Source organism: Rhinolophus ferrumequinum, chromosome 18, assembly GCF_004115265.2.
Source record: "Rhinolophus ferrumequinum isolate MPI-CBG mRhiFer1 chromosome 18, mRhiFer1_v1.p, whole genome shotgun sequence".
NCBI classification, from domain to species: domain Eukaryota; kingdom Metazoa; phylum Chordata; class Mammalia; order Chiroptera; family Rhinolophidae; genus Rhinolophus; species Rhinolophus ferrumequinum.
Window position 1 is genome coordinate 9,188,057 of NC_046301.1, and position 24,614 is coordinate 9,212,670.

Consider the following 24,614-nt stretch of genomic DNA (forward strand, 5'->3'; position numbering starts at 1 on the left):
TTTACGTCTTTTCCTTCTTTTGCATTAAGTAAATCAAAAGGAAGAGGCACAGACTGTTTCTGGGTGGACCAGTGATTCTCTGGGGCGATACCATCAGAGAGCAAGTTTGTAGCATCTTCAGATCTCTGTTTTTAAAAAGCGGATGCGATGCGGACACCCACTTTTCAATGATCCAAAAAAGCCGGAGTACAAGTTTCTAAGTGATTGTCCCTACTTGGATTGTTTCCATACCAGTAAAGCTGCTAGCTTCCTGGGAACCTTGGCAGCTACCCTGGAGGGACGCTGACAGATCCCCAAGAAAAGGCAAGAAGGCCCCTCCAAAACCAAGAATGAACAAATGTATGGTTTCTGCTTTAGCTCTGAGAGGATCTGACTGGAAGGACTCGTCTCCCTCTGCCACTTGTTAGATTTTAAAGTATAGTGACTGAATGATTCTTTCTGTATTTCTAGGTTGTTCCCTATTGTTTCTAACCCTTCCCACAGTATCTCAAAAGAAAGGGCCTTTCTGCCCTGCACCTTCTTTCCCTTCCTGGGCCCCTGGGCATCCATCTAGATGGATGAGCTCTTCCGGTCTCTCTTTCAGCCTGTGGGCGGGCAGGGCTGGAGGGTGCCCTGCAGGACCCGAGGGGGAGAGAGGCCTGTCTAAAGGGAGGAGCCACCAGGGCCTTTCTCTCCAGGCTCCTAACTTGGCCCTTTTTCCTGTGATGACCAGATTCAGAACCTCTTAAGTTTTAATGTGGGAGTGAAACATTCTTGTTCATTTGGAGTCTAAAGAGACACACTTATTACGTTTTAAAGAACTTTCTAAAATATTTATTGAGCACTACGTGGGGCCACCTGTAGGACATCTAATTCTGCTGGCCTAACCGCAGGCAGTCAGCTGACCCAGTACCAGGCCTCAGCTGGTGACCGTGGGTGGTGCCCGCTTTTTCCCTTTACTCTCGGTCATTGCAAATCTGATGATAGGCTTACGTGCAGATTGTATTTCTTAATGTCCTCAAGGTCTTAAGGCACTTTGATTCTGTGTCCCTTGTCTCTGGAATCTGTAGAGATAAGAGATTCCTGTTTGAGTGACACATGCTTTTACTGGTAGAATGGCAGTTCCCTCAACTTTTGGCTTTTTTGGGGGTGGGTGTGTGTTGATGTACGGGAAACAGTACATTATGTGTTCGGGGTGGGGGTGAGTTATTAGGGAGTTAGACACAGACTGCATGCAGCTGGTTTGAGGGCCGTTTCAGATTCTGGCGGCAGTGTGGCACCTGCAGACGGGAGGCCACTGCCGGTGTCCTTGTGACACGTGAGCAGGAGCAGGGGCAGCGGCTGGCGTGGAGCAGGCCTGGGATTCTGGGGGGTTGGGTGCTGAGTTGATACGGCTCGTCCATTGATTGGATGTGTCCTGAGTGAGGAGAGTCCAGGGTGACTGTTAGATTTCTGACTTCAAGTAGAAACGGTGGTGACACTCACTAAAGGAGGCACAGAAGAGGAAGAACAGGTTGGGGTAAGCTGTTGAACCCAGTTTTTGCTCTGAGGAACTCTTGGGTCCCTGTCTTATCTGAAGGTGAACACGGATGTGCAGCTGCGGAGGGAGGTCCGTGTGGGACGCAGCTGTCACCGTCTCCCGGGTGCTGGGTGAGCTGGGCGAGACGTGGGTGTGGATGTTCAACCCCCCCTCCGTCCCCCCCCCCCCCCCCCGCGGAGGGGAAGTGGAGCAAGAGGAGGAAAGAGTTCAGGGGAAACACGGGAGATGAGAGATCACAGAGTGGGGACCCCAGGAAAGAGAGCTGCCACCAATGCCAAAGGAGCATCTCAGCGGGAGGGAGGGAGTCAGTGCCGCCGAGAGGGCGTAGGCCTGAGGGGAGCTCCAGCTCCTCGGCCGAGGAGACCAGGCCCTGCCAGGGCTTCTGGGGTCTGGCCTGTCAGGGAGCAGCCGGGTGATGCAGGAGGAGAGCACCTGCGGACGAAAGGCTCAGAAAAGAGCCGCCTGGCATTGTCTTGGCGAAGGGGAGCCAGCAGTGGGGAGGGTTGTTTGACCAGAGCACCCTGCTCTGCTATAGGTGTCACTTCCCTGTCCTAGGGAATCTCAGTTCTTATGCCTCATGGAGTCAAAACGTTCTTTTTTAAAGTTCTGAGGGCAGCCTTCGGATTTAGCACAATGATCTTAGCATTTAGAAAGTTTACTGAAAACTCAGCCAAATTTTTTTCAGTTTGTATTTACCAGTGGGAGACTCTGCCCCTCTTCACTTCAGGCTTCCGGCTGAAGGCCCTCTGCATGGTGTCCTGTGTGCTGTGCCAGGGGTGCAGACAGCACCCCTGAGCCGGCGCGGGTCCAGGGGTCCTGGGACGCGCGTGTTGAAATGAGTACAGGGTGGGGTGGGGGCTCCGGCTGTCCGGGAGAAGAGCTCTGGCCTGGCACCAGTACTCATCTCGTGCGGGGGGCGGGGGCCGTCGAGGTGAGCCTTTCTCAGTTTGATTTAAAAAAAACCCTTTGAACACTCAATGATTTGTGCACTTTTAATCGGTCCTATTTGGATGTTTGTTTCTTTAGGCCTGTCGACGACGTGGTCACAGAATTCCCGATCCCAGCACAGGAGAAGTTCCTGCTCCAGACATGAAGATCGGAAGCCTTCGGAGGTATTTTCTGAAGGCTGGTGTGACCGTGCATGTCATACACGTGTGTGCATGAGAACATGTGACTGACACACACACCTTGTTGACTGATAGTGGTGTCTGTCCGAATCTCGGGCAAGTCACTTCACTTCTCTGCCTCAGTGTCCGGATCTGTAAGATGGGATAACGCAGGTGTCTTATCTCAGGATTCTTGTGAGGAATAAGTGGGTTAATACACAGAGTTTTATACATACAAAACAGGTAAGAGTGCTCACTAAAGGTTAGCTGTTATTATTATTAATTATATTCCTCTTTTCCTTTCTGTTCCGTCGTGGCTGGCTCCCAGCAACTTTTCCCCTGGCCAGGAGATGAGCGCGTTCGGCTGCTGCCACTCACTGCCATCCTCAAGTTAGTTTTAGCCACTTGTTTGTGGCTTATTTGGCAACAACCAGTGTCATCCTGGGAGTTTTGTTTTGGGGATTATGCCTAAGGCTTTTCCCCCTTCTTTTCCAATTTGTTTCTCATCTTATGTTCCCCGCTATTGCCCCATTTTGTTGTTATCTATCATCTGTTAATCTATTTAAAATTTTTTTTAGGTGCATTTCTCTGCTGGCCTTTGTTGATTAGGGGCCCCTACCAGTCTTGAGATCTGTTTTCTGTGAAAACTTTTGCTGGGCTCTGAGGATTTAAATCATTGCAGAAAAGGTATTCTGGTTTGTCCAAGTTTTCAAGTGAGCGGATTGTGGGAAGGAGAGTCTTTGGTTCTGTCCCTTGGTTTGGTGCTGCATCTTGGCGGGATGACGTCACAGACCGCTTCACGGGTGGCATGGGGCAGAGGCCGCCTCTCCAGGCTCTTGGGTTTCTCCACCTGAAACGGGGAGCGCGGGGCACTGCGTGGAGTGTAGCAGAGAGTTAGTTGTGGAATAACAGCCTCCACCAGGAACGAGCTGTGTGCTTTAGAGTTGTAGGGACCAGCCCAGGAGACACTTAAACTATTAGAGCGAATGTTCATGGGACGGTGGCCACTTTATTGCCTTGCTGTGCTCCAGGCCCTGCGTCCTTTGGAACCTGCAGGACTCCCTTCCTTTTCTGTTGGTCTTTCTTCTTTTCATTCCCTGTGCTGCCTCTACAACCCCCCTCTACCTTTCTCATGTTCACACGCTACTCCTGTGGCTTCAGGGCAGGAGTACGGAGGGTGCCCCGAATGCTGGCACCAGCAGCGCGGGGGGCTGAGCAGCGTGAGTGGCACCCGCCTGACCCGTGGCCCTGACCGGTGTTTTGTTCCAGATTTTTTTCTAAAATTTCTCTGAGTTCAAAAGACTTACACTGAAAGCACAAGTGTTGAACTCTGCCAGGACTCGGGCATTGACATGCATTTGGGGGCATCTGTGTCAGTTCTCGACCGTCTCATCTTTGAGTAAAGGAGTGGTGGGCTGCCTTTTCTCATCTCGTTGCTGCAGTTTGGTTTTCCTCCTTTGGCAAACTCCTTATTTTTTACCTGTAGGACTTAGTTGGAATGCTTTGTTTTGGGTACTAATTTGTTTCCTGGTGATGTGGACCTGTGACTGTTTTAAAGGACTTTCTCGTTGCGGTGGGGAAGGCCTGGCTGGGATGGGTGCCTACTTCAGGGCTCAGTGCTGTAAGGGGCCCCATATTCCTTGTGCTTTTATGGAAGGTGCACAGCCGGGTTGTCCCTTGTTCCTGGGACTTTGGAAACGAGGAGTGGCATACTGCGGAAAAGCCGGTGTCGAGAGTGGCAGGCTAAAGAAATGGCCTTTTTATTCATGCCTCAGACTCTATTATGGTGAAGTTTATTAAAGTGATCACCAGCCTGAAAAGCCACCAGGAAAAACAAATATGGACCTATTAGCAGGCATATAAAGTGAACTGTGCTTAGCAGCACAAGAAAGAGCTCCCTGTCCTTTTCCAGAAGAGAGAGTTCAGCATTGTGACTTGTGCAAACAGAGTGGGCAGCTTACAGATGCAGACGCACCCTGTGCCAAATACAGCTTTGGGTGGCACTGCTGCCAGGGTCAGGGCTTCTCCTGCAGCCCTGAGGACGTGGCCTGGCTGGGAGGCAGCGCTGGCTTGCGCCGCCCTGGTCAGGGAGAGCGGACGTGGGCGGAGGGGCTTTACCGTGTCCCCTCAGGCCTGTGATGCGGACGGAGGACCTGTCTTGGCAGAGGGCCCTTCTGAGTCTTGTGGGTCTGTTTGGGCGGGTGAGGAGAGGGTAGGTAGTGGCTTGCTTTTCTTGTTTTCTTTCTTTCCTGTCCTTTCTTCCTCCACTTTCCCCACAAATTCCTCTTCCCTTGTGGAAGTTGTGCCAGGTAAAGGTGTGCAAACAAACATGATCTGTAAGTAAGGCCCATTCCCTGATTGACTGCGTAGGTCTCACTGCTTCTAGCCCAGATTTGCAGCCTGTACTTCTGCCTGGCATGCGCCAACCAGGACCTGACCTTCCAGACGCCTGCCATCAGCCCTGATGCCCCAGGAGGCAGGACTGGGGGGTGGCCATCTGGGTGTAGCGAGGAGGCCCTGGTGGTTCTGGCTCCAAACCCAGAACCTACATGGTTCGTGGAGTTTTATTTTTCAAACATCTGCCAAAAGAGCACCCTTGAGTGAAATATCTCGCTCCTGGGCCTTCATGCACACGTTTTCAGCAGGTGCGTGGTGAACTGCGAGTTCTGAGGAGCTTTTCAGGGAGGACGGTGAAGCTGTTCTGTTGCCGTTGTAGACACTGCCTCTCCTGCGGTTGATGAGGGAGTGACAGGGCAGTGTGAGCTGCTGCCACCCCCGCGCCCCAGAGGCAGGGTGTGGCAGGCTGAGGGTTTTCCTGTTATAGGTCAGACTGGTTCTCTGTTGATCCTGTGACCTTGTTACCCGGCAGCTCCATGGTGACCCAGCAGCTGTCAGTGCTGCGAGTGAGAATGCAAACAGCAGATGTCAGTGACCCTGTCTCTTCCATTCCAGGTGTTTAGGACGGACCTGATTACTGCCATGAAGTTGCATGACTCCTACCAGCTGAACCCAGATGAGTACTACGTGTTGGCAGATCCCTGGAGACAGGAGTGGGAGAAGGGGGTCCAGGTGCCAGTGAGCCCGGGGACCATCCCTCAGCCTGTGGCCAGGTAGACGTGCCCCATGGAGAGCAGTTCCTTTTCTCCACACGCCGCGCCTTTCTGCCTGGCAGAGCAGTGTGTAGTCAGCACTGAGGCCTCCAGTAGATGTAGAAACGCGGTGTAAACACTTCAGGTCCCAAGGGCAGTGACTTCAGGGCCATGGGCTCTGAATTAAATGTCACAGCCATCTTGGGGAGGTGCTGTTCTCTTAGGAGAGGGGCAGATTCCAAGACGCTCTGGGGAGGAAATGTGGATGTCTGCACCCCTGCTTCCTCTTTTCCTGCACTTGCACCCCCCACCCCCAGTCATGTCCGTGATGGAGAGCAGGTCTACTGGGGAGAAGGTCTGGCCTTGCTGGGCACCTGCAAGGTGGCTTCTTGGGTCCTCTGGTGGTCACTCCACCTTTGGAGGACAGGTGAGGAGCCCAGCCAGGTCTGAGACAGGTTAGGTATGTGGAGAGGAGGCTTCTGGGGATGGAGTTTGCCCCGTTCTTCTTGTGGGGCTTTCTCTGGATTTCCTTACAAACCACTTTCCCCCCCGAGGGTCGGGTCCTCGATGACCCTCCTCAGTATAAACCTGCAGCCACTTTGCTCTCTTCCTCACTGTCCAGCTCTGCTGACGTGGGGCTCCCTGCAAGGAGAGGATTGAGTGCCCTCTGTTCTCAGCGAAGCGAGCACCTGATCCAGCTGTGTCCTAGTCAGCTGCCTACTTTGCGAAACGGGCTCTTTCACCATTGCTGAGTATGGACTGATCTTTCCTCTCAGCCCTCACCCACTCTGACCATCAGGCACTTGAGACCATCGATTTTGATTATTGCTGTTTTGGGATCTCTGTGACAAGTGTCCACATGGATTTGTAGGTTTAAATGACCAATCAGATGGCCTCCAGGGGCCAGGTTCCTGACCGGCTGTGGAGCGTGTCTCTGCAGAGTGTTGGCCTGTGAGTCGCGTCTGGGCCACAACACCAAGCCGTGCAGCCTGGGCGAGCCCAAGCCCGGAATTACTCCCTGAGTCACTGCCTCTCATTAGGGAGCCCAGCACAAAAGAAGCAAGCGCTGACTCAGCGTGTGGGAGTTTTCAGCCGAAACCCTGCTCTGAGGAGTAGGTTGAGGAGGAGCAGGAGCTCTTTAGTTTGGCCATCTCAGGGTCCTGCTGATAAATCACTGGTAATAAGGGTGGTGGAAGTCCTTTGGCAAAGCTCTTGGACAGCTTGCTGATAACGCAAACTGCTGACATGGTGCCGTGCAGGCGCTGTGTGGGCGTGTGGGGCCGTTGCTTTGGGAAGTCCACGTTGAGGGCGATTTCATCTTCTCGTGCTGTCATGGCCTTTGAGTGGGGTGCTGTGGACGGCACTTCCCCCGGTGTTCGGTGGGGGACAGAGGCAGGATAGGAGGGGAGGGACTCGTGTCCCTGTCCCGGATCCTAAGTGTATGTCCGGGGAGTCCTTCGACTTGGCTCAGAGTCAGGTTCTTAGACTTCCGAGCAATGGCCAGTGAATGGCCTGATGTTATTTTAAGATCGCACAGAGGTGCTCGGTTTCCCCCACCCCCTTCGTTCCCCAGCATCTGTCCGTGTGTCCACTCATGCTCCTTGATGTCCTGAGAACCAGTGCTTGGTGTCCAGCAGGGACAGCAGGTCTGGTTAGTGGAAAGTGATTTAATTGTTAACTTTGACACTTTGGTGGTGCCAGCAGGACAGAGCAACTGCTGCCATGGGTGGTGGCAGGCACAGCGGTGTCTGAGAAGCCAGGTGGAAGAAGCAGCTAGTTTTGAAGACTGCAGCACTGTTTTCACTTGTATCTGTTTCTCTTTCCATTTTGAGTGCTGTAAGGATTCCCAGTTTTTATTAGTAGTGACATTACAGTTTTTAAGCCTAGTCACCTGGCGATGACCTGGGTTTTGGGGGTGGAGGCTCACTTGGGGCCTTTTGACGGACTTCCTTTTTTATGTGGCAGAAAGGGTAGTAAGCTGGCTGCTTGTTTTCTTGTTAACTAGGGTCGTGTCTGAAGAGAAATCCCTCATGTTCATCAGGCCCAAGAAATACATCGTCTCCTCGGGCTCCGAGCCTCCAGAGCTGGGCTATGTGGACATCCGGACGCTGGCCGACAGCGTGTGTCGTTACGACCTCAACGACATGGACACTGCGTGGCTGGAGCTGACCAACGAGGAGTTTAAGGAGATGGGTGAGAGGCCCCGGGCTGTTACTCTGTTAATTAATAGGGACTAGGGAAGAATTTGAGGCGCGCAGGTGAGCAGTGGAAGCTCCCCTCGCCCAGTGCAGCTTGCGCCTCATACCGTTGCTCAGTCTGGCACAGCCGCCTTTTGCAGACAGCTCGTCTGGCGGGGGCAGGCGTGTTGAGCTGGACTCACGGTCTGTGGTGGCTGATGGAGAGAGTGGCAGGGTCGATGAGGGATGTACCCGCCCCCGGCCATGGACGCAGGATTCCCGTCCTTGCCCTGATCTTATTTATTTACGTCAAGGGAACTGAATGAAGCCCAAGAAACTGAGTGACTTCCAAGGCCACAGGACGGTGCTGTGTTTTTGCTGCTGTCGGCTGTGGCCTGCTGCTTCTCACAGTAAAGTCCACTCCAGCCAGGCTCACCGTTTTTTGAACATGCCGCTTGCGTTTTCACCTCAGTGATTCCCCTGGAGCCCTGCTGCAGGCCTGGAGTGCTTTCCTCTTGCCCGTTTCTCTGTGCCCCGGCTCTCCTGTGAAGCTTCCTGGCTGTGTGTTCTTCCCGTGGGCATCCCTCTTCTGGGCGTCACTCGTTCGTACAGAGAGGCCAGCGATTCTGCAGCTCATGTTCGTGCATCTCCTGGGGGAGACTGGGCTGCACACAGGCTTCATCCTCGTGCTCCGCTGATTACTCAGGGGCCTGAGGTGTCCTGCTGAGCAAGACCTTGAGGTCCCGGCTGGGCTCGGTGTGAGGCACCGCGAGGGCTCCTGAGCATTTGTGCCTGGGCTCAGGGTGAGGAGGGGGGCACAGGCCGCCTGTTCAGTCCAGCGCATAGGAGGTGTCTACGCAGCGTATGCTGGTGGGTGTCAGGCCTGAGGGCCGAGCCTGTGGTTTCGTGTCATGTCAGTACGAGCCTGGCACAGGGCCTGGCATACGCGAGGTGCCTGTGGCTGCCCTGCCGCCGGCCTGTGGAACGGGAATGAAAGTGTGGACTGAGCTGGCAAAATTATTTTCTTGTTTGATGACTCAGGTAGTTTGACAGACCACGTAGATTTCCGCCCTTGTGGTCTTGCTTTAAATGTTAGTGGCCAGAATGTTAGCAAGAATAGGGTTGTGTTACAGAGTCTGCTCTGAGTTTTCAGAGCTCTCTTGGAACTGAATGCCTCGTTAGGTTCATACACGAGAAAGTTGTTCCTTGTAAAGACCAGGTAACGCCTTTGCCTGACGCTGTCCTGTGTTGAGGCAGAGAGTACAGTCCGAGAAGCGCACGCTTTTGGGTGATTGAGGAATGTACTGGGCTAACTCATCAGATCGAAAGGCAGTGCCGGAGACTGCGCTGCGATAAATCACGAAGTTGTGTAACATAAATTGAACACATGCTTTTATTGGTCTTTTTAATGGTAAAAATCAGAGGGCACAAGATTGTATCTTCAAAGCTAGTGGTGTTTTCAAAGCTGGTAGGAGGAATTGAGATGAAAGTGCCTGGCCACACAGAAACTGTCTCAGAATTAAAGACGGTTTCCAATGATAGGTGGCTTTTTTCAATATGTGCTTAAGGCTTATCAGTGTGAGCTCTAACATGTTCTCGCATTTTTTACAAACCTGAGAAATGTTAGTTTGATGGTTTTAAATTTACAATAATGCACGAAAAGTCATTGTCAGCTCTAATGACATTTCTGTTGTTTATTACCACTTGGTGTTCTGTCTGAATATTTTTTGCAATCTGTTTTTTTTTTTTTCCTCTTTCTGTATGAGTATTTCCGTTGTAGGAAGTTTGGACTATGTCCACAGTGGAGAAAATGGAAGTCTCATCCCACCCCTGGCTATAACCACTGCAACCACTGGAAATGTATTTTTGGTCATTCTTGCATAAGAATGCATCTTATTTGATTCACAATGAGCTGTCTCCTTAGCTTCAGACATTCCTTGTGTTTTGGCCTTTTATGTGTCTGATTAACTGTGCCTCTCAGCTTAGGAAGTTCAGAGGATGAGGAGGGATAAACCGGTTAAAAACATTAGCGTGCTCACAGTGGAATCTGTCTTCCGAGCACCATTTTAGGCAGCGAGTAAGGAATGTTTTCCAGGAAACACCCAAGTTATGATAGGGGGTCGTGAATTTGAAGTCCCTTCCATGTTCATTGTTATGTGTAATACTGTAATGAAATGACAGTTGAACCATGTGTGTCTTTAACAGCTTGAACACTTTGGTGTTTAGCTTTGCTTTTCTCCTAACAACACTGCGTCCTCAGTGCCTGACCCTAAGGAACAGACTCTTGTGTGAAAGACTCTTTCTGCCTTTTAGTAATTCCAAGATCCTTTCTTGGAAGTGTCTGAGAGGCATTCGGTAGAAAATACTTGGGGCTCTCAGGGTCGATTTATTTGTAGTAGTATTTATTCATTGTCCGTTATGTATAAATACAAGAATACGGATGCTGTCTAATAACATGCATTGATACGGGTTCGTTGAAGCGGGTGTGTGACGTGTCCCCTCAGGAATGCCTGAGCTGGACGAGTACACCATGGAGCGCGTCCTGGAGGAGTTCGAGCAGCGATGCTATGACAACATGAACCACGCCATCGAGACGGAAGAGGGCCTGGGCATTGAGTATGATGAGGACGTCGTGTGCGACGTCTGCCAGTCGCCTGACGGTGAGGACGGCAATGAGATGGTGTTCTGTGACAAATGCAACATCTGCGTGCATCAGGTATGTGGCAGCCAGGCCCAGAAAGGAGCTCCCTGGGGCCTGAGCCCGGCTTCCGCCAGGGCCTCCCTCTAGGTGGGGCCCATTGTCCCGCTGTCCTGAGTGATGTAAACAAATGTGCCCCTGACCCAATCTAAAAACAAAAAACAAACAAACAAAAAAACGCTTGACCAGGTGGTTAGTTTACTGGATTAGTTTCCTAGGGTGGCCATAACAACGTACCACAAACTGGGTGCCTTAAAATAACAGAAAAGTATTGTCTTGCAATTCTGGAGACTAGAAATCTCAGAGCAGGGGTTCGGCAGGGCTGTGCTCCCTCGGAGAGGATATGTGCCCCCTCTGCCCTGCCCCAAAACCTGAGTTTAGGTGTTAAGAACATTAGAAACCAAATAAGGCCACACTCTGAGGTACTGGCTTGGGACTCTAACATCTTTTTGGGATGCAACTCAACCCATAACCTTTGCTAACATGTGTTAGTATACAAACTGAGCTGTTCAAGAAAAGGAAAGACGCCCCTTTCCTGGAAGGTGATTTCCTGTCCTCCCCGATGCCAGTGGCATTTGGTAGTTGCTACCTTCCATGAAAAGGTAAATCCTTAGACTTGAGTGTGGATGGGTGCAATTGAAAGGCTTGTGGCAATCTCAGTCTCTCTTTACCTCTTTTATTTACCTTTTAATGCGATCATGAAATAATTTGGGTTTCTATGGGGACACACGTTTGCACACACTCTCAGGTCCTTTCTGAGTTCCTTTCTTTGAAATCACCTGTTGCTGCTGAGATGTCAAACTAGCTGAGACCAGTGTGGGCGTTGCTCAGGTGACATCGGGAGGAAGAATCCAGTTTGCTCTCTGAAGTTCTTTGATTATCGTATGTCTGCCTTTTGGCTTCTCTGCCTGAAGACTTTACCAGCTGTGGTCCTGTCCCAGCTCATCCTGATGAGAAGCCGTGAGACACGCTTGCTTCAGTCATGTCAGAGACCCTCTTGGAGCTCTGGGTTTTCAGATTGTCTAGGAAGTTTCCTTGGGATAATTGAGAATTCCTGTAGTGGTTTTGTTGTATGCAGAAAATAGGCAACACTACCATGGTTGCTTTTTGTTGTTGCTGGCGCTGTTACCTTGGATGGCGTTTCAGATTTTTCCTGCTATTTTACTTTTTTTTCCTCAGAAAAATTTTGGTTGAAAAAAAAAAATTCTGCTTGAAAAGTACTCAAAGCCCCTGTTTTATAAATGAATTAACCGATGTCAGGGTGGGCTGTTCAAGGTCCCACTAGGGTTAGTGGCAGAGTTGGAACTGGAATTTGGGGTCTCCAGGCCCCCTTTCCTACTCCTGTGACTGGTCTTAACGTTCTTTCTGCTATTTACCACTTTGTCTATTTTCCTTCACATTTCCTTGTGGTTCATTTTTCTTCTGAGATGTTCTTCATGGCTTGACATTCAGGCATACTTTATTTAATCTTTTAATTTTGTTTAGACTTGCTTTTCCCGTGAAAAAATTCTCTCTTCAAATGTGACTTTCCCTAGAATGCCTGGTAGAAACCTTTTAGTACTGGAACCCCTAAGAGGATCATTTAGCTCTGTGAACATTTTTTTCCCCGGTACATCTGTGTTGACAGTGGCTCATTCATGGCATGACAAGCGCTGCTAAGCTCCAGTCCTCGTTACTCAGCTCCGCTCTCATCCCTGTGCCTTCTTTTCTGTGTCCTGGGTATTCAGATTGCACAGCGGCTGTGTTTTTCCTGTCTGGGGAATCGCAGCTATGCTACTGTGTCTCTCGACTTCCTGACTTGTAGTTCACTTAAGGATAAAGTTGTGAACAGTCTGGTGTTTTTAGAAGGCTCTGAATGTGCTCCTGGTACCCGTGGTTTTGTTTCTTCACTTAACATTTATTTGCCTTTTTTTTTCTTTGAACCATTGTAGTGACTTTAGTTGTAAAAGCCTTGATTTTGCAGTTTTGCTGTTTTGTGTAATTTTGTCACCTTGTGCAAAAAGCAGCCTTTGTTTTAAGTATCAGCTAAAAGGACCAAATTATCTTTGTCTAAAAAGCCTCGCTTTTCTGTGCCTGTGTGTTGTTCACTTGGGAGAGCGCTGGGGTCTAGTCAGTAGCGTTTGCTTAGCCTGGGGAATGAGGATGCTCCTGGTTCGCTTCTGTTTGCATTACCATCTCTTTTAATGGGTTTGGAGACTCTCAGCTGCTTTGTGCTTTTTCCTCACTTTGTATCCCACCCACACGAGAAAGCAGGGAGGACCCGCTTCCCCACTTAGCCCCTGGTGTGCTTTGAGGATTTACTACTCGGAATTTAGTAAGTTGGTGTGGATGGGTGTCTGCTGCAACACGGCCAAGCAGATTGTTTGCAGACCTTTCTGTCCTCAAGTAGTTTGCAGAGCCAGCCTGTGGTAAATAAGTGTGCACTGTTTCCGCAGATCTCAGACACCCTGGGCTGCTGGGGAGAGGGTCCCGGCCAGCTGGACGTAGGGGTGCCTCTATTTTGCTGGTCTGTTAAAATCTGTTTTGGTTTTTTAAAATTAATAGATATAATGGGAAAAATGAATCTTTTTTCTTTCTCTCTTTTCCTTGGGGGGTGTTGCAGGCTTGTTACGGAATCCTCAAGGTCCCAGAGGGCAGCTGGCTGTGCCGGACGTGTGCCCTGGGGGTTCAGCCAAAGTGTTTGCTGTGTCCCAAGAAAGGCGGAGCCATGAAGCCCACACGCAGTGGGACCAAGTGGGTCCATGTCAGCTGTGCTCTGTGGATCCCCGAGGTAGGTGTGGTTTTTAACAGTAGTTTTGCTCAGGAGCTCCTGGCTTTTGGCTCGGGGTGGGGTGTGGTGGGGAGCCATTCATAAGGAGGGGTACTTGTGGCAGAGGCAGAGAAAGACACCTTTTAATTGCTCCCCATTTTTTCCCCTTAACCTGAATGTCCACACTGTCATCGTGTCGTGGTATGTAAATTCGGGGAAATGTTAGCCGGAAGCAGAGTGAGTTGGACTCTCGGTTGGCGGTGTTCAACCTTCGCTTCAGATACCTGGCGCAGCTCACCCTGCCGCTGTGGACGCACACTCCGGGCAGCCCTGCGGCTTTGCGGCTGTGGCCTGGCTGCGGCTGTGTCCTTCCCCGGGACTGACTGTAAATCCTGTGCCTGGCGAGCTGGACACAACACCACTGCTCTCAGTCACATTCTTGTGATTTTTATTAAAAGTCTCCTTAGCCTCAGCCTTTCAAATTTCAGGTCTGGTCTAATTTATTTCAAATCCCAGACCTTGACTAATTTTCGTGGCTCATTATGAGAATATCATTTGTGATTCAAATTTTGGCATTTTTTTGGTGTGTGATCTTTTGGTGTACTTTCCAAATTATCTGCGAATGATTCAGGTTCGTGGCAGCTTGCCTTGTCTTGGTAGCACCGGCTCTCGTGGTTTGGTATTAATAGGGATCCAATTCAGGGATCCAGGCCACACACATGGAGAGCTTATCTTGGTAGTTTTCCTTCGAATGCAGTAATCTTTTTGGATCGAAGAGAATGGCTTTTTTTTAGTGAGGGAGATACTAAAATCAGTTTATGTTGCCTTACTCCATTGTAGACAACCTATTTTACTGTATTTAAGATGGCTTTTCAGTCCTGACCACTGCACTGTGGTCCAGAGGTGCCGTAGATTGCCTTGTCCTGATATGTATGCATTTTGCTGTCACTCAGGCGAGAAGTGAACATTTGCTTATAAAGAGGGAATGTACGTCGGATGGCTTCTTGGGTGTGTGGGGGGAACGGGCCTGGGCACCGGGCTCTGGGCTCTCCTGCAGCTGGCCCCAAGCTGGTCCCTCGCTGTCCTGATGCTTGAGCATAGTGGTTTGCTGTGCTAGGAGGTCGAGTGTCCCTGCCGCCGTGTGGTAGGAGGGGTATAGGACAGTGATGGAGCTTTACGCTTCCGCCCCTGCGTGCAGCCTCTGTCGACCCGACGGCTCTGATACCCTGTCTTCCATGTCTTGGGTCTCCAGGTGAGCATTGGCAGCCCGGAGAAGATGGAGCCCATCACAAAGGTGTCCCACATTCCCAGCAGTCGCTGGGCGCTGGTGTGCAGCCTCTGCAACGAGAAGTTTGGGGCCTCTATCCAGGTAATCGGCTTAGTCCCAGCGGCTTCATCTCCCTTCCCTGCATTGCAGGGAGCAGGACGCGGAGGGCTCTGAACTGGCGGAGGACTTGGAGATGGGACTGGAATCCACGACCAGGGTCTCACAGGTTTTACAAGTTACTGGGGAATGACTCCAGCTGGTACGAACCCCTTTGGTGGTGGGTTGTTCCCTGTGTAACCAGAACCCCAGCTTTAGCAATCACAGGGCAAGTCGGAATCCGCAGGATCTGCGAGAAAGTCCCAGTTTGTCTCTGGCTGCTGCTTTTCTGCTCTCAGCCTGGCATCTTTCCACAGGCAGGCACCTCTGGGGAAGAAACAGTCTTGACACTGGAGGGTCGCCCCCCGCCCCCCTCACCTGTTTGCTTAGTGGATTAGCAGACCTGCCTCTGGCTGCTCCGACACTGCTGATTTCTGGGCGTGCACATGGGGCGTCATGCCTTAGGTGTACACTGGGTGACGTCACTTGGCGTGCTGATGCTTTTGCATCTGGTAAAACAGGCTCCTTGGAGCACCAAGCCCTCAAGGGGCTGCACCCAGTGTGGTCTGCAGGAGCTGTTATCTGAACACAGTCTGGATATCTGGTTCGTGTGTGCGTGTGTGTGTGTGTCTGTGTGTGTGTGTAGCTCGTATGTATACTTTTGCCTGCATTTTCTTTGTCCACACACAGATGTAGAAAATCTTTAGATATAATTTAGGAGATAATATAGATGGCACGCTGTGTATTTTTTCATGTTGCCCGAAACTACTTGAGAAGCTAATTTCTGGTCCTCCCATTGTTGGCATCTCTAGATAGTTGTGACTCAAGAGGCTTAAAATGCTGTTACACCAAGGTCTGCAAATGCCACCCGTGTGTGGCTGACATTGGCCCTAACGGTCAGTTTGGCCCTTCTGGGAGGTACCAGCTTCGGGCCGTGGGCTCTCCCTCAGGCTCCCCGTCACACTGGAGCTGAGGTGCCGTTTTGGGGTGACCTCTGTCTTGAGGAAGACAATGCAATAGCTTGGCACAGACACACTCCAGGAGCTTGGTTACACTTGCCAGTCGTAGGTTTTAAAGAGATGATGGTAAACCAGTTTGTATTTTGGCGGATCAATATTTTCTTTCATTAAGGTACCTACTGACTGGTGGTTTTAAAATTTTTTCATTTTATATGCCAAGTAGTTCTGCTTTCCTGCCACTGGGGTTCAAGAATCCAGAATGTGACAAATAGAGGGTGAGGCATGAAACAGCTGTTGGGATTTGGCTGTGGACCTTGAGAATAGTGCAGACTTGTGTTTGTGAAGAGAATCTGCTTAAAACTAAAACATGACAGAAGCCTCTGGCCTGAGTGTTGTATTGGGAGAGAGTGGAGGAGAAATTTTTTAAAGCCGCGTGCACATGGGTGTCCATGTCCATGTGGATGCTTGCAGAAAACAAGCTGTGGCAGACCCAGGGAAATGGAAATCATTTTTGTCCACGTTACCTGATGTTCTTCTGAGGCTAGATTTTGTGCCCTTTCCCCAGCACACCAGTCCTGGGCAAGCAGGATCTTTGTTTCCTTTTTGAGAAGAGTCGGTAAATGACTCTGGTTGCCGTTGACCTTTTTCCCAGAACATTAATTTGAAAGAGAAGAGGCCAAGGAAGGAAGGTTGATGATTTTTCATATCTTCACAGAATGGACTGATTTTATTAAAGAATTCCTCTCTGAAATGTCTGCAGCTGTGAAGGCTCTGGTTGACGTTGCTGTAACATCTGTTTGCTGAGTCAACCTGAATCGGAAAACCCAAAGGAAGGCCATTTGGCATCTTTACAAAGTCCTGTGCAAACATTCGGCCTCAGCCCGGCCCTTCTCACGGCTGGAGCGCCTGGGTTAAGTGTAGTTTCAGCCAAACACACATGGTGTCTCCTCCTGAGCTCCCACTTCCACGTCCCACTTGGCTGCGTGCTAGAGGGAGGAGCACTTTGTGTAGAAATGATAGTGGCCAGGTGTGTACGTGTGTGTGCTGCCACTAACGCGATTTCACACATTTCTTGGAAATGAGGTTATTTATAGCTGAGATTACAGATTTCTGTTAGTTCTTGTGCTTTAAGTGTTGGTAATGAGGGGATGGTGAAGGGAGCTGGATTTTCTGCTCTAGTAAGAGACTTTATAAGGGAAGAAACCATGACTGGCAGGCAGGCACCTCTTAAATACTGACCCTGACTAGGGATAAAAGGCCCAGCTCCATCCTCGGCCACTTGTGGTGGTGGATTCAGGGTCTGCTGAATGAGGTGAGGTTTCAGCTGGCCCGGGGCCACAGGTTCTGTCTCCCGACGGCCCTGGCGAGCCTGGGATCACTTGGCCTCACAGCACAGTGTTGCTTTTAAGGCCTGGCTTCAGTCACCACCAGGAGCCTCTTCCAGGGCTTCGCCCAGCGAGATCACACGGGGGAAGTTAATCACTTTCCTCCTGCCAGGCCACTGGCTCGCCGTCTGGATCCGAGGCATTAAATTGTAGCCCTGAGGACGGAGAGGGAGAGAGAGAGAGAGAGAGAGAGAGAGAGAGTATATGCATGCGTGCACGTGTCTGTCACCAGGGATGGAAGGCACCGCCAGACGGTGCCTGGCCTCTGGGTGACCTCCCTGACCTGCAGGAAGTGGGTCTCTCGTGGCTCCACTGTCACTGCAGTCAGTCCCAGGTGCGTCAGGCGGGCGGGTCACACATGAGTCTCAGCGCCACCTGCACTGCCCAGGAGCTTCTGCACCGGTGCCTCATGGGTGCGGAGACCTCCCCGTCCTTCAGGGCTCGCTTCTCCTTGGCTCCCGTCCTGTTTACTCTTCGGGAGTTTTTATTCGCCCTCCTCATCTTGAGCAGCTTGAAGGAAACATGTCACTCACTGTCCCCACTGTGCCGGGTCTCTGCCTGACTGGGGGTGAGGTGAGGGTTCAGATTCCCTTAAAAACTGACCCGCAGACATTCTTCCTGAGGAAATTGTTAATCATTCTGGCTTGTTATACAAACACTAAAAGAGCTCAGATTGAAAGAAAATGCAAACGGACGCTTCAGAGTATATATACATGTTCTGCACACAGAGCACCTGCTGCTCTGAGTGCTGAGGGCCAGCCACCTTCGTCTGCACACGCCGTTGGGGTGGTCGTGTCTGCTGCAAGAGGCGGTGGGGCTGAGTTCCTTTTCTGAGAGAGTTAGGTTTGGCTTACGAAACCTTTCACTTACAGAGTTCCCTGAAAACACCCAAGCCTTACCTCCCGTGAAAGCTGACTGGACCCGCCAGGGTTAATGCAGGTGGAACTGTCATCACAGGCTTTGCAGTGTGGCTTCTTTGTGTGTGTGTGTGTGTGTGTGTGTGTACGGGGGTGCCTGGCACCCAGGGGGCCGGTCACTGTCACCTGTAATCTCTTTCCTCTTGTTGTCTGCGTGTTCTCACCAGTGCTCTGTGAAGAACTGCCGCACAGCCTTCCACGTGACCTGTGCTTTCGACCGGGGCCTGGAGATGAAGACCATCTTGGCGGAGAATGACGAAGTCAAGTTCAAGTCCTACTGCCCGAAGCACAGCTCCCACAGGAAACCTGAGGAGAGCCTCGGGGAGGGGGCTGCTCAGGAGAACGGGGCCCCTGAGGGCTCCCCCCGGGATCCACTGGAGCCCTTTGCCAGCCTCGAGCAGAATCAGGAGGAGGCGCACCGGGTGAGCGTCCGGAAGCAGAAGCTGCAGCAGCTGGAGGACGAGTTCTACACATTCGTCAACCTGCTGGACGTGGCCAGGGCCCTGCGGCTGCCCGAGGAGGTGGTCGACTTCCTGTACCAGTACTGGAAGCTGAAGAGGAAGGTCAACTTCAACAAGCCCCTCATCACTCCAAAGAAAGACGAAGAGGACAATCTGGCGAAGCGGGAGCAGGATGTCTTGTTTAGGAGGCTGCGGCTGTTCACACACCTGCGGCAGGACCTGGAGAGGGTAATGATCGACACTGACACTTTGTAGTGACTTAGAGAAGAAGATCGTACAGAGGCCGCCGCTTGCCCTGAGCAAGGAGCGGTGGCTGGTTCACTTACTTGCAGATCCTGTACATACGCAGCATGAGGTTCATTGGTTCAGTATATTTATGGGCTGGTAGACTCATTGTACGTACGTGCAAGACTGCCACAGAGTGGAAGGGGAGCTTGTCTGGTTGGTGTTTAAACGCTTTCCCATTAATCCTTAATGTCCCTCTGCGAGATCACACGGTGGTGTGTCCCCCTCTTCATTCTAGAGCCAGAGGGAACTAAGCCCCAGGAAAATGACCAAGGGATTGGCTCAGAATTGTTCACAAACGGAGTTAGACAAACAGCATGGATTCAGTGAATGGAGGAGGCGGACAGATGTAGGAAGAGCTCTTGTTCAACCTGGGGAGACACTAGGTGCTGGTGATGGGCTCACTGGGGAGGGCCGAGCGCTGCCTCTCTGACCTCCCTGCGTCCTTGGCTAATTCACAGGGGCGTCCCCAGAACTGTCACGGAGCAGGGCAGGCTGTGGGTGCTGCTGTGTGTGCGTGCATATCTGTCACAGGACACTCCTGGCAGTGAGGTGCTAAGTCATCACTGAGGCTGTGTGTACATATCGTGTGTGTGTGTGTGTCCGTGTCCATGTGTGTCTGTCGTATGTCGCTGTGGGGGTGTGGGGTTGGGGTCTTGGGGCACAGGGGCGCCCCATCTGTCGGAGTTGCCCCTAGTACCGCTCCACACACTGCTCTCACACTCCAGGCTCGGCTGCCTGCAGCCACCCGTGGCACTTCAGCTGTTGCTGCTTTGTGCCTCCCCCACTCCGTTACCTTTGGAGTCCCAGGTTGGACTTCTTCCTGCTACAGGAATAATTAGGCACAGGCTCTCCTCCCCCGAGGGCCCCCCCCCCCCCGGCCCCTGCAGGTAGTTTCTGACTGAGGCCTGCTAATTGGGGACGCGCCTCAGAGCACCTTCTGCGTCAGCTCCCAGGCAGATGAAATGTATTAGTGCACAGGAGCTGGACCCAGGCTTCCTCCTGGAGCAGCCGACACTGAACGGCAGACCCGCTTGGCCTGAAACGGTGAACCCATCTCCCCCAAGCAGCTGACTTGTTAGCTGGCCCGCAGTGATAAATCTGCCTGGGAGAGACTGACTATTCATAGATAATTGGAAATGAGAGTGTAGACAAAGAATAGGGATAAATCGAAGAAGTGCTGAACCAGAAGATCCAGATCTCACAGAGACCTGTACAGCCCTGTTAAAGGTGGCACAGAAGTGAAAGTGATTGCAGGGGCACTTTAGAGACCCTCTCAGTCCCTGACCCGGGGCCAGCTTGTGACGCCCCTTCCGGCCGGACCAGGTTAGGATTCCGGATTCTGGCGCGGCCGGCGCGGGAGGAGGCTGAGGTGCTCGCGCTCCCGCACGCCCCCTGCTGGTGAGTGCGAAGACGGCCTCGCCCCCATCCCCACCCCCAGCGTGCGTGTGTGTGGGTGTGTGTGTGTGTGAGTGAGTGAGAGGTGAGAGAGAGAGAGAGAGAGAGATTGAGAGAGGGAGGAGAGAGGGAGAGAGAGAGGGACAGAGGGAGAACACTGGAATCCTGGCGAGAAGCCACTGTCCCAACCCGGCAACCGCTGTACCCGGGGTGCATGTGGAGTCAGATAGTCCTCAGGAGGGAGGACGAGAAGTCTAATGTTTGGACTGTGTTTGTCTCACAATCACCACAAAATAAAAGTGTAGAAAATGCTGTGGTGTACTAACTCTTTTCTGTACTTCAGTTACTCAGATTAACATACACTTACAATTAAATTCTAAACATTTGTTGCTTTTTAAGTACAATGATGCCAATTATGTATGAACAGGGAATAAATCAGGATTTGTGTGTGTGTGTGTGTGGCATTACTTACATTTCCTTTATTAAAGAGCCAAAGAGATTTTAGGGTATTTAGTGTCAGTTTAAAAGGGGCTTATTGTAATGAAAAATATGTTTTCCAAAATTTGCCATGAGGCCTGTGATGGCAGAGGTTTTAAAAAATTGAAATCTTTGCCGTGGCCCAGAGAACTTCACGGTTCTTCATAATTATAAATAGTAAGTTTATCGGGCCAAAGGCATATCAGGGCAGGGGTGACATTAAGAGCAAATGAAAAATGAATACTTTGTTTTTCAGTCGGCTTAGAGCTCTGCCTAATTCACACATGAGTACTTCAGCGCAGCTACGCAGTCAGCCAGCACCTGGGACGGTAGTCAGGCGTGTGGGCTCCTAAACATGCGGGCAGCCGTCATTAGAAAGGCAAACAGCCGATGAATGGTAATTGCTCTTTACTGCAAATACACACTGTGGGGCATGGCACACCTGGGTACCAGTTCTGGACCGGAAGGTTAGGTGACAGGAATAGATTTCAGGAGGGTTTGGAAACCCACACCTTTAAGAAGAACGATTGCTGATGTGTGTCAGGTGACTATGTCACGTTCCCCAGGCCACTTCAAGTCTGGTGTGATTTTCTTCCCCTAAATGTTGTCTTTTAAAGGATGCAGTAAACACATGCTGCCCCTGCATCCTGGCTGGGGCAGCCAAACGGCCATGTCCTGGGGGCCGGTCCTACTCAACACTCAGTGGAATGGTCACTTTGGACATTGGGTATAGGCTCCAGTTGTCCCTGAACAAGAAGCAGTGTTAAGCGTCAGTGTTGGCATGCAACGTTTGGGAGTCCAGAAAACCCCGGAAACCACTGCTGGGTTCCTGAGGGCAGCGGTTCTCAGAGGACTGTCCCAGACCGCAGCCACAGTACCTGTAACCTTAATAGACACGCAAATGTTTGGACCCCACCTCTGACTCCAGAAACGGGGGATGGAGCCAGCCATCTGTGTTTTAGGGAGCCACTGCTTTGGGGGAGAACCTGACTCAGTGTATCACGGTGAGAGTGCTCCCAAGAGCTGGCCTTTTGGAGAAGATGCAGCGGGGGAGGGAGCTGGGTCCAGCCGCGTCGCAGGAAGGGCCAGGCCGGGTATGTTTTCAGGCTGGAGCCTGGGTTCAGCTCTACACAAGTTGTCTTGTGAGGAGCGTGTTGTGCGCCAGGGAGGTGAGGTTCAGGCTGCTCACTAGTCAGTGCAGTCAGCCAGGCCTGGGGCCTTCAGGGCTGATTTGTTCCAACGGAAAATGAATCCCGGCCTTTGCCTTTGGGGCTTGTGTTTAGATGTTTCTCATCAGAGATCCTGGGGAATAAAAGTGCGATTTTCCTACTTAGTCAGGTGGCAGCCTTTGCTGGGGGAAGTAGTTGAAGCTACCAAAATGAAATTCAAATAATAAACCAAGTTCAGGTCTCTGGCTTCCCTAGTTTCTATTCCCATGGAAAACTTCAAGTAACAGAGAGGTGTCTATCTCTGCTCTATGTCCGACATGAACAACAGGACAGTGACCTGTCTACTCTTAGTAGGAGCTGGACTTTGTTTCTGTTTCCTATTGCCAGAGGTCAGATTCCTTGTCTTAACGTAAAAACTGTGCTGTTTGCTTTCCAAAGATTTTGAATCTGTGATGTGCACCTAGGTCTTGCCTTTTCCTCTTTTTTGAGCTTTCACCTGTAACCGCCCCTGCGTGGAACGCTATTTATCAGAGAGTTAGCCACCTCCATCCCCAGTTGGTCAGGATTTTTATAAAAGACACCTTACTTCCTGGCCTTGGGGTCTGAGGCTCTTAAAGAAAGAACGTGCCTTAACCGGGGAAAGACTCCAAAATAATATTTACTCTGAGACAGAGTGGTTTGCTTCTGAGTTCTTTAAGATTATTTCTTTTTTAATCAAGAAGTGTTGAGAAGGTCCTAAATAGTCAGTGAATCTGTTAGCATCAGGGGAAGCCTGACTGGTGTTCCGGCTTCAGGCTGGAAATGGCACCACCGTGCAGACGTGGGGTTGCTCCTCTTACTGCCTCCTGTCCTTGTACCAGCTCGACTGCCTTGAACACAACTGGACACGTTAGGGTTCAGAAATGACAGAAAAGCCGAGTGGAGGTGTCGGGTCGTAAGCCAAAGTGCAGTCTGGTGTGGATGGCTTGTTGCCATCCTCACCGCCCAAAGAACAGGTTGGTGACCTTCGGGACTTCTGTTTCCAGGAAGACGGTGGGGGAAGGGATTGCCAAGCATCAGGAAGCTGTGGTTTTTAGGAAAGTGGAGTCATGCCTCTGATGTGGGAGCTGATGGGGACACACAGTAACTTTTCACTCCTGCCACTGAGCTTATTTGGGAGTTATTATCCACATCTTCCTGAACAAAGGTTGAATTGCAAATCTGTGTTGGTTTGACATTTATTTGTGTTTTCGGGCCCATGAATTTCTAGTTCGGTTTACCAATAGGTTTTAGGACACAGGGTTTAAGGGGATTTAAATATTTTTTCTGTGTTGACTGAGGACAGGTGGCCTTAAAAACGGGAAATTCAGGTGTTGACTAGTTAGCATTGGTCAGCGTGTGCATGTGGTCCCCTGTGGATGTATGTCAGATTCAAAGCGGATACAAGGTGGAGCTCAGCACCTGGGTCTTTTCAGTTCCTTACAAATGAGTCAGGAAGACGGCAGTGTCTGGTTTTCAAACAGGGATACAGAGCAGGACTTGAGATCTTGATGGAGCAAATCCGTAGCAAAGCGGGGAGGACGCCCCCTAGACTTCACGTGCAGGAACGTTAGCTACCTGTTAGCTCCAAGCAGTTCAGTGTCCAGCCGAAAAAGTTGACTTGGGTTCTTGGTGACCGTTTAGTTTACCAGTGGGCACTGTGCAGGGACATTTTTTGTGGGGGGAGGGAGCTTCTCCTCTGATAGCTCTTGACCCTGTTCTTACCTGAGTTCTATCTTCAGAAAGATGCTGGATAAAGTGCAGTGCAGTACAGGCTTCTGAGTTGCTCTAAAGCCTTTGACGCTACAAGTCATGCGAAGAAGACCCTGCGGGGTGATAAGCAGAGTCCTTTGGCAAGAGGTGGCAGGCCTGGACTTGGCCACCAGCGGTCTTCTCTTTGCTGGGATGAGTCCAAGGAGGCAGGGCTTTTGTGCGAATTCTCTAGGTGTTCCCCCCGTAATCTAACTGCCCTGTTGCTGCTATCTACCTGGAGGGGTGTATGTAGGGTCCTCGTCAGCAGCCCAAAGGAGATCAGAGAAGGACTAAAATGTTTCAAGTACATTTTGATTTCAGATGTCATTCAAGGCCCTAGTAGAACAATTTTCTGTCAGGTAAAGAAAATAAAAGCACCAAAATACTGTTAAAATGTATTGCTTACTTAGCATCTTTATTCTCTACATTCTAGGTTCGGAACCTCACTTACATGGTGACCCGCAGGGAAAAGATTAAGCGATCTGTGTGCAAAATCCAGGAACAGATATTCAATCTTTACACTAAGCTCTTGGAGCAAGAAAGAGTTTCAGGTATGCATTCAGCCCTTGCAGGACCAATAGTAGGGCAGGGGTTTCGAAGCCTTAATGTTCTGTTAAGGAAAGAAATAATCATTTCTTTAATTTTCTTTTATCTATCCTCTGGAAGAATCTAAGAAGCACAGACTTGCATATTTAAAGAAAATCTTTAGGCATTTTGAAGCATCATGGGATAGGGGGAAGGACCAAGAATTTGGGTCGAATCCTGTATGCTCTGCTTCCAGACCAAAGACCAGCAGGTCTCGTAGTTTCCAAGTCTCCCCGTTTGCTCATATGTAACTTTAGGGTGACATCTCAAGCTACTTCTTGGGAACTGTTGTGAGGCTCAAATGAAAGCGTAACTTCTATATTGCAAAGCCTCAAGAAATGTAAGGTATCCTGGGGATACCTAAAAAGATGTGTAAATTACGTAACACCGGTATCTACATGTAACATATGGTAAAGACATCTGAAGACTGTGTACTTGGGTCACATGTCCACGTATAGATAACATTCTCAGTGGACTTTTTTTTGTGTGGGTGGAATTTGGAGTATT

The 24,614-nt window shown here is 50.6% G+C and overlaps 1 protein-coding gene across 8 annotated transcripts in view; it reads left to right on the forward strand.

Moving 5' to 3' along the window:
* The window catches only part of JADE1 (jade family PHD finger 1), a 237,739-nt gene that overhangs the window by 207,212 nt on the left and 5,913 nt on the right, over positions 1 to 24,614 (forward strand). For all 8 annotated transcript variants that reach the window (XM_033134981.1, XM_033134980.1, XM_033134977.1 and 5 more), the window contains 8 exons: positions 2,546 to 2,631; positions 5,578 to 5,735; positions 7,720 to 7,907; positions 10,396 to 10,607; positions 13,192 to 13,359; positions 14,591 to 14,707; positions 18,130 to 18,651; positions 23,956 to 24,073. In XM_033134981.1, the coding sequence (XP_032990872.1) occupies positions 2,546 to 2,631; positions 5,578 to 5,735; positions 7,720 to 7,907; positions 10,396 to 10,607; positions 13,192 to 13,359; positions 14,591 to 14,707; positions 18,130 to 18,651; positions 23,956 to 24,073 (1,569 nt within the window). The remainder of the gene's footprint in view (positions 1 to 2,545; positions 2,632 to 5,577; positions 5,736 to 7,719; positions 7,908 to 10,395; positions 10,608 to 13,191; positions 13,360 to 14,590; positions 14,708 to 18,129; positions 18,652 to 23,955; positions 24,074 to 24,614) is intronic.